The sequence below is a fragment of the Malurus melanocephalus genome, unplaced genomic scaffold (genome assembly GCF_030028575.1).
Source record: "Malurus melanocephalus ecotype Western Australia unplaced genomic scaffold, MMel_1.1 scaffold_752, whole genome shotgun sequence".
Lineage (NCBI taxonomy): Eukaryota > Metazoa > Chordata > Aves > Passeriformes > Maluridae > Malurus > Malurus melanocephalus.
Genome location: NW_026623984.1, coordinates 20473 through 34716, shown reverse-complemented (window position 1 = coordinate 34716; position 14244 = coordinate 20473). Strand labels below are relative to the sequence as shown.

At 47.6% G+C, this 14244-nt stretch overlaps 1 protein-coding gene across 1 annotated transcript in view; it reads left to right on the top strand.

Annotated features, from left to right (window-relative positions):
* The window catches only part of LOC130584722 (leucine-rich repeat-containing G-protein coupled receptor 6-like), a 133841-nt gene that overhangs the window by 99809 nt on the left and 19788 nt on the right, over positions 1–14244 (top strand). Inside the window, exon 5 of the mRNA XM_057384871.1 lies at positions 5837–6052. Coding sequence (XP_057240854.1) covers positions 5837–6052 — 216 coding nt within the window. The remainder of the gene's footprint in view (positions 1–5836; positions 6053–14244) is intronic.

Here is a 14244-nt window from a genome sequence, read left to right as displayed (position 1 = left end):
CCTCAGCTCCTGCACAGCCATTCCCTCAGCTCCTGCACGGCCATTCCCCAGGGCCATGCCCTCAGCTCCTGCACAGCCATTCCCCAGCCCTCACCAGCCAGGGACTGACTCACTCTGGGGATTTGGCCTGAGAAAGAAGCCGAGCTGTTGGCCCCTGTCGTTAGTGAGTTATCAGAGAAGTTTAGCTTCAGTGACATCACCTCCTTCTTATGTTGCTACAAGGAACTGAGATCCTGTCATGGCAGAGGAGTAACTCAGCCGAGCCTTTCAAGATAAACTCAGACAGGAAGAGCGGCGATGGCCCCGAGGCACCAATTAGACATTTGTGGTGAGCTCAGCTCTGTTCAGCTGAYACACACACGCACACGGGGGCCAGGGAGGCTGCAGCACCTCCCTCATGGCTCAGGGATGGGTGGGCTCGGCCTTCACACCTTCAGTGACCACAGCTCTCCGTCCAGAATGGCCTTTCTTCATGTTCTGCCTTCTGCAGTGGGCAGAGAGCCACAGAGGAGCTCCCTGGTCTGCKGAGGGAACAGCCCAGCCCTGCACTGCTCAGTGCTGCACACGATCCTCAGTGGCAAGTCTCCAACTTTATCAAGGGGAATAATAGACAAACATGTTGCAAAAAAACTTTATCAAGGGATATAATACCAAATATGTTGCAAAAAAAAACTTTATCAAGGGAAATAATAGCCAAGCGTGTTGCAAAAAAGGCTCTGAGGATGGGCTGCGTTTGAATCCCAGAACCCCATGGTGACTGATCTGTGGGRAGCATCCCAGTCCGTGCTACAGGCCATGGCTGGCCTGAGACAAGCAGACAGCCAGCTCTTACTGACTCTGATGTGTGTGAGGAAGGAAAAAACAGCAGCAAAATTTGGGATGTCTCCTAACAGTGTGGTATTGAGCATTTCTGTTGGTTTCCAGGCTGCAGCTCCCCCTGTCAATGCTCCACAGCCAGAAGGAAATGGTAAAATGTGGGTAAATTCACTTCTGCTAGTCATAGCCTGAGATTTGCATCACATCTGTTAGGGAACAAAGTGACTGATTCCAGTTCTTTCCCGGTTATTCTGCCAGTCATGTTATCAACAGCTCAAAAATGCACTTGGACATCCTCTGAAGCATTCTGGAAACAGTCCTTGGAACAAGACAGCTCTTAGAAACCGCTGGGTCTGTGGCACAGGCAACCCAAGATGTCAGATTGCAGTTCAGGATGAACTCAAACCTCAGAACATGTTCACTGCACCAATGACTGCTCACAYCCCAGCCCTGGCCAGACCTGAGCAGCTGCACTGGTGGCATTGACTTGTCCTCTGCACATTGGAAAGGAGCAATCTCCCACTCTTGACCTTTCATCCTCAGAAAAGCACTTCCCTGTTTGCCTGGCTCCTTCTAGAAGTGTTCCTGATCCCGCCATCCTCTCTGGACTGCTCCTGGCAAGGATGCAGATGGTTTCTCCTCAAGCATTTATCAAATGCAGAAAATGTTCAAAGCAATGAAGGGGCACTTCCAAGGCATGTTGGGCCCTCAGCCCTGGAACCCAACATGAAGCCAACCTGACAATGTCCAGCCCAAGGAAACACTTCCCTTTCCCACTGCAGGCAGGTTCCTCTGCCTCCCCAGAGCTGTCACTCCACAGCAGCAGCAGGCAAGCTTAGGCACACTCATGTTTGGTGCTGACCTGCTCCTGTCACCATGGCTCTGCACAGATGTGAACATCTGCCCAGGGAAAAAGATGCCTCAGACCAGCAGACTTTGGAGGTTCTTCCAGGCAGTTCCCTCTCTCCCTGTAGCCCCTAAAAGGGAAAATGGAGTAAAGTCTGAGGTGACTGCTGGCACTTTTAGGGCTTTTGAGTCAGTGTCATGTTGCAGTTGTATAAATGCCCTGTGACTCTCAGCAGCAGATGAAGCTCTGAAGCCAGAAGCTGAGACTCTCAGCAGCTGCTGGTTTTCATAAGCTGTTTTTTTTAAATGTCCCACTAAAAATCACCTCCTTCTGCCTGCAACAGACAGGCCAACACTCTGCAGGGTCTTGCTCAAGCCTGTGAAGTCATTTGGAAATGTTGTCCCTGCTGACATCTGGAGTCCCTGTGTGTCACTCTCTGTGCAGACCCACAGCCCTGCTGGACAGCAGGCGTGGGATAAGTGCCAYTCCAGAGGCACCAACAGCTCTGTGACAGAGGTGCCTTTCCCTGCAAGCAACCAACGGGTTAAAGCTTGTGAGGAAAACCAACTGAGTGATTTGGTGAAATAAAGATTAAAACATCTCCGTGGAAGGTGAGGAGCCAGCCTCGGCCTGTGCTGTCTCATTTACCCACTAATCGACCCAATTACCTCAGGTATAAATCATAACACAAAACACTTACAGAGCCAGAGTCACACACTGAAGAAAGGAGAGAACTGTTGGGTTGGTTTTTGTTTAGTATAATTGATATAATTACTGACAGTTCTGTGCCAAGAACTTCAGCTTTTTTGCTTCCAGAAGAGAGTAGAGAGCTGTCTGAAAGCCATAGCAATTAGCAATCCCCACATGCACAGCTTTTATTAGAAAGAATGCACATCTCTTCCAGAAAGAGCCAGCAGCTCCCTGAGGAGCAGTGAGCCATCCCTTGGTGCCAGGAATGCAGCTGTCACTGAGCCCGTGCTCCCTGTCCYCTCTGCAGTGCTGCAAGGGCACAAAAGGAGTCCTGCCATTCATGCTGYGTGTGAAACGTCTTCAGCTGGGCACTGCCTCATTCCTAATTTTAGCTTACCTGGCTCCAGGKAGGTGCATCTTGCTGTGCTGTGGCCCAAGCAGGTTGCTGATTCTGAGATTTCTCAGGTCCTGCTCATTGTGACCAGCACAAAGTGTCCCTTTCACTCTCAGAGGGATCTGTCTGGACTCTGATCTCCACGCTCTGGAGCAGACTGACAGTAATTAAATGAGTGGAGCTCCACAACAGCCCCCCAGAACACGATCCCAGTGAATGTCTCACGGACAGTGACCACACAGCCACACCTCCCCGTGTCCCCCAGGCAGCCTCTGCAGAGCTGGGGAGYAGGACAGCTAGGGTCCATCTAAGCCTTGCACAGGTGACCCCACACTGGCAGTGAGGTGTGGAGATGTGAAGATATGGAGATACAGGGCCAGAAACCACCCAGGAGTGTAACAAACTCCTTGATGGATCCAAGTTCTCATCCCTGTACCAACCACAGGGATCCACAAAGACAGACAGGTACCCAAAAACAGCCCCATGTTGCACTTCCCATACCCATGGACATCTCTGGGGAAATCAGTGCCTTTCCTAAGCGCTGCTGAAAGCCACAGAGCAAATCCAGTACCACTGATGGCTTCCCCAGCTCTTGGGCCACCATCACACTGGAAACAAACTCCCCTGTGAGACACAGCCAGGGTTTCATCCAGTTCATGGGATGTGAAGTTGGATGGCCATGGGCTCCACCTCATTCCCTTGTCCCTATCCCTGTCCCCATCCCTGTTCCTGGTTCTTTCCCAGCTCAGCCTGATGTACTAGCCCTTGTTTCTGGTTTAGCATGTCAATTTCTGAAAGCTTAGTCTGTGTTTGAGAAATTATAACTATTCTCATGRATATTTTCATTGTCTCTTTAATAAATTAGACTTGAAACTGAGCATTCACTTTAAAACAATTTTCAGTAAACTTACAGGGGTTTGAATGAAAGAGTATCTCTGGGAAGAGTAAGCAGTGCAGCCTTTTTTTTTTTTTTTTAACAGTTTATGATGCCAAAACCTAACAGAATTCTTATGCTGAGGAAGAACTGGAAAAAAATAAGCGAAGATTAAAATTTCCTGCGRAAGTTTCAATGTTGTTCCAAAATTTCTTGTCTGTCCCAAAACATTTTGATAAAATTTTTCAAAGAGAGTCCTCAAGCTTACTCTGAGCTGCTGCAGGGTTTGCTTTTCTAATCTTTATTATTTGGACTTGTTGTCTCCAGAAGATGGATGATGTCTTTTGCTGATTCTCAGCGCGGCTGGGAAATTCTTAACTGAACAGCCTTGCACCGGCAAATGTCACTTTGCAGCAATGCAAGAGTCCTAGAATTTCGGAAAATAGAATCACAGGATGGTTTGGGCTGGAAGGGACCTCAAAGCTCATCTTGTTTCACCATGTTCTTGTTCTGCCATGTGCAAGGACACTTTCCACTATCCCAGGCTGCTCCAAGCCCCATCCAGCCTGGCCTTGGACACTGCCAGGGATCCAGGGGCAGCCACAGCTGCTCTGGGCACCCTGTKCCAGGGCCTCCCCACTCTCTGTAATTCATAATTAAAGTGGCAAAATGGGAGTAATGAAATAGGGATTTAACCCCAGGTTATCAYTCCAGCCTAAGGTGATGCTGCTGCTGTACCAGATCTTGTACTCTGCATTTCAAGGGCATTTGTCTGAAGGAAATCTCAGGAAAGTTTGACTGCACTTCTTAACCAGATACAAACCTCCAGCTTTGTCCAYCCAGGCCAGGCCTGCCAGGAAATACCACCCACACCCCACTGCACAGAACAGGGCTGGCACCCAGCCTCTTCCCTGCTCCCACTTGTGATGGGGCATTTGGTCTCTCCCTCCTGAGTTCATAGCAGTATTTTGAGAATTAACAAATCTCGGTACTCTTCAAAGCAGCCTGGGAGGTAATGGTGTCTGGGGCTTTGCTCCAGTGTTCAATGTTCATCAAAAATATTACTTCATATAGTCAAGAACACTAATTTCTTTACTGCATTCCTTTTTGGAGGATCGTTGATTTKAGGGCTGGGCCATGACAGCTCTGTTAGCTTCCTTCTTTCATGCTTTGATAAGAGACAGAGTTCTTCCTCTTTGCAATTTGAATGCAGAGATTTTTCCTTTMGATAACTTGGAAAAATAAAATAAGCTCTGTTGGCTGTGGATGGAAATTAAAATTTGCTTTTTCCTTGGTATAATTGGTTCCTGGTATTTCATCCAAATCTGAAGTATTTTCCTCTTATGATTTGGTTTCAAAATCTGCAGATAACACATTCTGTCCTGCTCATCATCATTGCAACAAAAGATCTTTAGAGATGATTCCCAAACCTAAGTTTTAAACTTTTTTTTCATAATAAGCTTAGTATTTTTTGGCGTCTCATTCTATTTTGAAACAAAAACAAATGCTCAGAATTAAAGTTTCTCACCAAATTAAACCTCAATTTCAACTGCCTTAAGCTTTCCATGATGATTAAAAAGAAACAATTGGCAAATGGAGGGGGAGGAAAGGCCCAAAGTGGGATATGAGAGCACAGGCTCGGCTCCTGCAGAGTGACACAGGTTTGGGTCAGGACCCCGAGCAGGACGGTGACAATTTCACATTTCCAGACAAATCCTCTCCCCTTGGAACATGGCTGTGGAACATGGCCGTGGCCGCACGGTGTGGTCGTCCGGCAGAGCTGTGGGTGTGAGCGGGTTGCGGGGCGCCCGATGTCGGGCTGTGCCCAGCGCATCGTTCGGGCAGGTCCGTGGCGAGCCCAGCCCCAGGGGATGATGCAGCTTTGATGCTCGGTGTTGAGRGGGGTGGATGCAACCCACAGCTGGGCTGGGGAACCGCAGGAAGGACCGAGCCCAACCATGGGGCTTCAGGAGCCACCAGCATTTGGCAGCACCAAAAGGCCACCAAGGAGGGATGGTCCTTGGGATGGCGGTGGCTACCCATCTCCCAGCACAGGAGGCAGCTCCACCAATCTCTTCTTATGTTAATCACTATTTACAGCCTGTTCCAATCTCCCTGGCCATCAATCCCTCCGCCTCGGCATGGTTGCCTTTGCGTAACGCCGCCGCCGCAGGCTGGGCTCTCACTGATCCCCACCCTGTTTCTCTCCCCCCAGACGCCTGGATGCAAACCTCATCTCCGTGGTGCCCGACCAGAGCTTTGAGGGGCTGCTCTCCCTGCGTCACCTGTGGCTGGATGATAACGCCCTGACGGAGATCCCMGTCCGAGCTCTGAACCACCTGCCGGCGCTCCAAGCCATGACCCTGGCGCTCAACCACATCTGGCACATTCCCGATTTCGCCTTCCAGAACCTCAGCAGCCTCGTGGTGCTGTAAGCCTTCTCCTCTTCTCACCCCTCGGGACATGGCTAGGACAAGGTGCTGCCCATGGCTCCTTCTCCTGTGGCGAGACCTGCTGGGCACTCCTCAACAGAGGCTTTTTGAGGCAGAGGTYTTGTTCAAAGAGCCAGGGAATCCCCTTCATTTGATATGAAACGCTAAAATTGCCTCTTTCGATTTTTGTCGTATTCTCCCTGCTTTGTGCCAAAGAAAATTGAATTATATCCCTGATATAATTCAAAATGTTTTGTATTAAGAAAAAAAAAATCAGTAACTGGAAACAAAAGCCAGATTTTTTTCCTTGAAAACTCGAGCAACAAAAACCTTCTCATTTCTTTTCCTCCCTCCAATCCCTGTGTTAAAACTTAAAACTCAATTGCAACAATTTGTAGTCAGGTCAAAAAAGTAATATTTTTATTTCTTGGAAAACATACCAAACCTCCTCTGCCCCCTTTTATTACCAAATATGATTTTAAACCAAAGGTCTGACGCCAGCACTGTGTCCAAGTCTGTGCCAGCTCATTTGTATGACTGTGGCACATGTGCAGCTCAGATGTTTTTGCAGTGGATGCTGTYGGGTTTGCACTGTGAACATTTCCCTTGTCAGCCTTGGGAGCGCTGGGGAGAGCAGTGGAGCTGCTCCAGGATGGAAACATCCACCCCATGGGCAGTGAGACACTCAAGCCACCCAAAACCTGCCACCAGAGAGGGAACCGATCCCTCTGGCAGCTGCTCAGGAGGGACATTCTCTCTATCAGCACAGGCTCGAAGATTATCTTCCCTTTAAAAAGGAACTTCACGTCTGCAAATTAGCTACTTATTGCTTCTTCAGTGTTGATTAACAAGTTGGGATGTGATTGCCAGCTGCTTTAGAGCTCCTCCATCCACATGAAATGCCATCTCTGGTTTGGTAATTTGTACTGATACCAGGGTGTTAAGTAACCTCAGCATGCAGTGTCTCAGTGAAAGTTTAGCAATTACWTCCCTTTCCAAATTTGAAGTGTTTACTGAGACCATCCAGCACAGAAAGTGCTTGGGCAAAGCAGAGTTTTATTAAGCATCAAATTCATCTGTTTAGACAAAGCATAAAGGCTTATTTAGGAGAAAAGTGAAAAGCAACTTGAGAAAAATCAAAAAAGTAGTTTTCACCCACAACAGTGCTCATTCTGCAAGGCAACCCATGGCCACCATAATGTAACCACTTCAGTCGGCTTTAATAGCTCACTCAGTGGGTGAGCTGACATTTGGGGTTTCATTTCAGCCTCCAAAGCATGCTGCTTTCATTCGAGCTCATCCCATACTGTGGGCAAGAAGCAACTCCTTAATTAAACAGGCAGGCTTGAGAAATAAAAGTCAGTGACCATTAGGTCACAAGGGAGAGAATAATGTCCCACCACACACAATTGGAAGSGAACACATCTGTGATCCTGCCAGGCTCTGTGGGACACGATGCTACATTTTTGTGGGATCACAAGTGTTTGGCAGAACCGACCCCATAAATCTCTCCCATGCTTCCATGCAAACCCTTGTCAACACATCACCACTGGAAAGTCACCCAGTGCTCCCCGGTGTCCCAGCCAGGGATATGTCCCTGCTCCTGACTCACCTACCAAGCTGACAGGCAAATGCTCCCAAAAGACAGCCAAGCTCAGAGAAGCCTTCCCCTAGCAGGATGTCGATGATGTGTGTGCCTTCCTCTGTAAATGTCTGGATTTGCAGGTAGATGGAGGAGCTGGCTACTGCCATCAACGGCAGAAACTCCCAGCTGGAGGAGATTAAACGGAGCCCTCGTGGAAGAAAGCCCAGGGCAGATGTGGCAGAGCCTGATCAATGCTCAGGGACACGCTGCCCAGGCTCAGAGCAGGAGGTGAAGGACTGTGCTGCTCCTCCTCCACAGACCCTGCGCCTGTGGCACAACCATTTCAACACCCTGCACTGCCACTAACACCAGAGTATCCCAGTTTTAATCTGCAACACTTTAAAGGATCACTGTCAGCTAATAAATTGCACGTTTGTTGAGGAATTCCCTGATCTTATTCCCATCTATTGCTGCTGCAGGCTTCTAAGCGGGGCTGCAGGCTGTTCTTTGAACAGAGCCTCGAGTAAATCACTCATCGTGAAACCCATGAATCCTTGTAATTGGCACCAACCTTTCCCAGYTTTAATAACAAGGGCTCCGTGTGCTGGGRTGTTGGCACTGTGCTTTGATGGCARAAGAGAGGTGAATTTTTGATCAGGCACACTCATGGGAATAGGATCCTAAACATTTTACCTTACAGCCTGATCTATTCAGGACCAAATGCATCTTAGYATCTGCAAGCAGAAATAATCCTGAATACTTTTCAGCTGATGGTTTGTATGAAGCAAAGGTTGTTTTACAAAAACCATCATCTTTCTTGAGCATAACAGATTATTCATTTAGCAATCAGCATCTGAAACCCCCATGCTGCTGCGCTGACAGTCCAACAAAGTGCACGACAGCAGCTCTCAGTAGTGTCCCTCCTCTMCTCTGTCAGCTGAATTCAGCAAGARCTCTCAAGCCAGGAATCACAGCACCTCTTTCAGTCCCCTTCCCCAGAGGGCTCCAAAAGTAAAATCTGACATTGCCCAGAAATCCCCYACACTGCAGATGTCCTTTCTGCCACATCTCTGCAGTGGGCTGCAGTTCCCTTCTTTGCTGTTGTCACCAAAGGAACTCACAGCAGAGGTGCTGTAATGTGTGAGGGACACAGATTTGGAGTGTTCTCTCTGAAATGCACCAAGCAGTAGAGAGGTTTGCCCTGTAGTAGGGGACTTGGATAGAAAAAAATCTTAATTAGTTTTACTTTCATCACATAGCAGAGCAAATGTAGTCAAAATCCAGATCCTTCCTCTCCAGGGAGCTCCTGGAAACCTCCAGGAGTCAACCTGCCCTGTAATGGGAGCAAAAGAGATGCTCCACTCCTCTCACCTAGCCCTCACCCTGGTYGAAAAAATGGATGCTGGGAAAAGTTGTTCTTGTGCCACTACCAGTTAAGTTTGTTTAACCCCCACTAATTGTTATGCTCTATGTCCATCTCCTCTGTGCCATCACTGTGTTTGTCACTGGCTCTTGTATTCTCCCCTCAGCTCAGCTTTTCCAGTCCCCATCCAGTTACCTGGTTTGCAACAAGGAATCCCAAATTGGTTTGCTTTGCAAGGGTCCTCAAAGCTCATCCTGTCCCACTCCCTGCCCTATGCAGAGACACCTTCCACTATCCCAGGTTGCTCCAGGCCCCGTCCAACCTGGCCTTGGACACTTCCAGGGATCCAGGGGCAGCCACAGCTTCTCTGGGCACCCTGTGCCAGGGCCTCACCACCCTCATAGGAAAGAATTTCTTCTCAACAWCTAATCTAAATCTACCCTTTGTTGGTTTGAAAAAACCAAATGTACCCTCTTTTTCCCTTGTCTTGTTACTACCTGTCTGCATAAAACCAAAGCTCAGTTCATGTATCACACTTGTTTGTTCCTTCACACGTGATGGAGAGACCCAATCTGCACATTGTATCAAAGACAAACACTCATTATGGTTTGTACCATGGTACCATGCTGTTCCGTGCCCACTTTCCCTCTTGTAGTTACCCCTGTCATTTCACTTGCTTTTTTCATAGCTATGAAACACCAAGACCTTTTTCCTGGAGATATATAAAAGCTATATATTATATATATTATATATATTATATATAATTATAACTATATGTTAGTGTGTATGCCCATATAGGACTGGTTCTCTCCTCTGCTGCTCTTGACATTCACACAACCTGAATAACAGCCAGTAATTTATTGTCAAGGTCACTCAGCAGCATCTTCCAGCAGTGAGTGTGAAGACAGTAAATTAACGATCTTTAGTAGAATTCCCTTTTCTCACAGTTTTTATCATTAAAGAACATGACACAGCTCTGTCTATAACAGAACAGGTTTGTGACTAGGAGATAAAAACAGTTTGGAAGGCTCCTGGGTTCCCATTCCCATTTTGGTCCTTATTCTGGTGTCACTCTGGCTGAAACTTTCAGAAGGGACCACTGCTTTTCAGTGTSTTTCCTGCCTGGGAACATCCACACATCCCTGCTTTCCAGGGCAGCTGAGCTGCAGCCATCTCAGCTGACATCTGTGGGATTTGGAGCTTCCCGGCACCACAAACCCTAGTCTGGGTTGAGCCAGTGGATCCCTGCCCTCACCTGTGCAGGGGAGCTACCAGTGCCTCTCTGAGAAGCTGCTGGGAGCCTCGGTGCTGGCAGGGAGTGCCAGACATGTGCAATTCATTGTCACTGAGAACAATATTGCCTGGGACATCTGGGTCCCATTCATGAGCCTTTTCATTGGCAAAAGTGCCTTTTCTCTCGGAGGGCCAAGCTTGCTCCCTTGGCAAAATTGGATTTCCTTCTCCAGCACTGGAGGAAGGAGCAAATYGTGTTCCAATGCACCCTGAGAATGTCACTACTGATCGAGCTTTATTCTTCACCAGACAAGTCTCATGCTGGTCCTTCACTAATGGAAACAATCCATGGAATTTGCACCATTTATGAATTAGGTTTCTCTACTTTTCCATGGCCTAGTTGAGGAAAAAGACTATTTTGCCACAATAGAGATGGAAGYTCTTCATGGCAATGGCTGGTCCAAGGGAAGAATTCATATGATGTCAGATTTGAGCTTGGTTCAAATCATCTAATGCAAATAATTGATGGAAAATRTTTGCATTTGTCCTTTTCGAGAAGAAAAAATGAAGTCATTAAAAATGAAAGCRATGGCAAATCCACCACTTCTCTTTGTAGTCTGTTCCAGTGGTTAATCATCCTTAGTGTTAAGAAAAAAAAAAAGCTCATATTTCCCATTTGAATTTTCTTTGGCTTTGACTTCAGACATTTGTTCTTATTATTCTTTTCTCCTCTAAATCACAGAACCATTTTAGTACCCAGTTTCTAACCAGGAAGAATYCTATATATTACACTGCACTCATCCCCTTGATCTTATTTAACAAGCTGAACAGATTGAGTTCTCTAAGTCTCCATCCTATTTTTTTTCCAGCCCATGGATCATTTTTATTGCTCTTCTCTGCACCCATTTTGATGCATTGACACCCAATTACCAGTGTGGGTGTCAGAGCTGCTTTTACCAGTGCACAGTGCAGATGTTGATTCAATTTCCCTTTCCTTACTCATACAAACCCCTTAATTAAAGCAGTATTTAGGCACTGGCTCAACCTGCTTCCCTCCTGTGTCAGACAAACCTGCAGTCAGTCCCCTCAGAGGTGGCATTGCCAGAGTTGAAGCTAATGCCTGTGCTGGACTGTCCCTAACACTGTTCTCCAGGACCCTTTAACTCACTGTTAAAATAAATGGAAAAGGAAGTAAAATGAAAACTGAACAGATTCGACCAAGGGTGCTGCATGAATGATGGGGGAAAATCACATTCATTCCCTGTTTCTGATAAGAAAGTGGTGGCAAGGACAGAAAAATTCTTTCTTTGTAGAATCTGTTGCGCATTTCTTATTAAGCGTCAGAATGAATCTTGTAGAGCTTGATTTTTTTCCCACTTTGTTTCTAAATTCCCACCTGCTGAGGCACCAGGCAGGCTGCAGCCTTTCTCCCCAGCCTGTGGGATTCTGCAGCCACCATTTTTGGTGGTTTCAGCAAGGCACAGCCAGGGTTCACCTGGCAACAGAGGAGCTCACTCGTCCCATGGCATGTGGGAGCCCTTGTGCTTGCTGCTCCTGGGCCACTGTCCCACCCTGCTGTGTTCCAGGGTSACAGTTGCCATTGCTGTTCTCTGATGGAGGCACATGGCTGAGAGCAGTCTGCAGGCCAGACAAACCAGCAGGCACTGTCCTCATCCTCGGCAAAGCCTGTTCCACGGGAGAGAGCCCAAACCCATCCTCACTCCATGGGACTGACCTGCCAAGGAAGAGACACTGATCCTAAAGCTCACTGCACTTACCAAGGAGAGTGGTGGATTCCAGCTCCAACAGCAAAGGCTTAAAGATTTCCCATGTTTTTGCACCCTAGGTGTTGTTTATTGCCCAAAGTCAAGTACCTGGAGTTGCCATCAAACCAGCTGTAATTTACAGGGCAGAATATAACGTCGTGTGGGCTGAGCTCAAATTGACAAGCACTGGAGATGTTGCAACTCCTCTTGTTAAAATTTGTTTACCAGGGGAGGAAAAAAAAGGCAGGATGGAAGGCAGGAACGTCTTTTCAAGTGTTTACCTTTCCAGCTCTCTTGTTTCTATTATTGCCATGTGGTTGGGTAACTCTAGAGTTCAGTTTGGACAGCAAATTTTTTTATAACTCCCTTTTTTGGTTGTTCATAATTTTCTCACCAACTTCTCAACAACTTCCTTCGGATGATTTTCATTACTCTGCCTCCAAACAAAGCACTCTAGAGCCAAATATAAACACAGCAGGTGATTGCTTTGCTCTGCTGTCTCCTCGTCTGGCTGCAGGGACAGYGGTCAGCTGCTCACATGTCCGAGCTGGGACAAGGTGTCCATCCAGTCCCYGACAAAGCCCCAGGGAGCTTTCAGCATTCCCTTGTCCCCACACTGACCCCTCACAGCACACAGGGGTTTGGGGCATCTTGTGGTATCTCTCTATGTGATTCCAGAGCAGTTCCASACCCAAACCCTCTCTTTGCCAAATGCAGTGTCTATTGCCAAAGGGACTCAAACTGGTTGGCACCATCATCTGAAGAAAAGGCAGCTTGACCAGAAGCTGTTAACATTTGATGGAGGAAACCATCTGGGCCCAAAACTTCTTTTCTTGTGACAAAGAGGAATTTCTCCCATAAGATTCCCATTTTAATCTCAAGCTTCTTTCCTTCTTTAAAAGTCACACTCCAAGTTTTCTTGCAGGAAACATCCTTTCCTTTTTTCCCGTTTGCTCAAAGGAGCAAACATATTTTATCAAACATCTTTCCCCTCCCTTCCCCTTCCTCTGAAATGTTTGCATGTTCTTATCCCATGACAAACATCCGTCTCTGGCTGGTTTCTGTTTTGCAAGCCCCTACCAAACTGCCCTAGAGCCTGGCTGTTCCTCCATGCCCAGCTTCCTCCTGTTTTATTCCTCCTGGAATATTTGGCAGTGGGAGCTGCCTGTGCTCAGACAAAACGCTCACACTTGAATCTGGGTGGAGCGAGGGATTTTTCAAGCTGAGACACATTTAGATCAAGCAGCAAATAATGAAAAAATCATTGATCCACCTGCCAGCATGGAGCCTCCCCCAGGCTCTTGGAAGGAGGGAGCAGCATGGGACAAAGGCTGGTGCATCCCTTGCTAGCGCATGGGGACGAAAGGACCCCAAAGGGGAGTGGTGTGGCAGCAATTTACCACATGGACTTTGCATTAAAAGGGAATCTGAACTGATGGGGAAATGTGCCCTGAGAGACCTGCCCTCCCTGGTGGGCATTTCTTGCCCAGACCGTGGTAGAGCAAGCAGGGGCGTCACTAAGGGGGGGTCAGTGCAGGCTGGTGGAAGCACAGGCTGGGCAGTAGTGTGTTGTCTTCTCCTGGTTTTCAGCAGACTTTTCTCAGACTGCTCACAAGAGCTCTCTCCATTGACTTGGAGGTGCCTTTGAGTGGGATTTTAGAGGGAGGTGCACAATTAGCCACGAGCTCACAGCTGTAAAGGAAGTGAGATGGAAAAAGCACTGAGATATGCAGACACATACAAGAGTCCCTGCTAATCCAAGAGGAGAAATCCAGAGATAAAGGCCTTGGGTTTGCCTAAAGACTGAGACAGGGGAGTGAGGGACCCATAGAAACACAGAACTCAGGACTCCAGAAACTCAACCCCTGCAGAGCTTCCAAAGCAAAATCACCCCAGGGGGCTTTGCGGAGCCCCCAGCTCCCCAATGCCAGTGCTACAGCTGGGAGCTCCCAAGCCTGTAAGCACRAGATGTTCATGGCATGTAGCAGCAGGATGAAGGGGAACAGGAAAAAACTCTTCCTATGGTGCAGGGAATGTGCATCAGCCTTTGGCATGGCCCCAGCACTTCGGCCAGGCACTCTGAAGCATTGAGCTGCAGGCAACTCTCCTTGCAATCAAACTGGAGCCAGTCCAGGAACTGGCAGCATTTCTTTTTCTTTTTCATTTTCCCCCCTTCTTTTTTTCCTTTTTTTTTTTTTTTTTTTTTTTTCATAGTTCAGGTCCCATCTTTATGCAAATCATTTT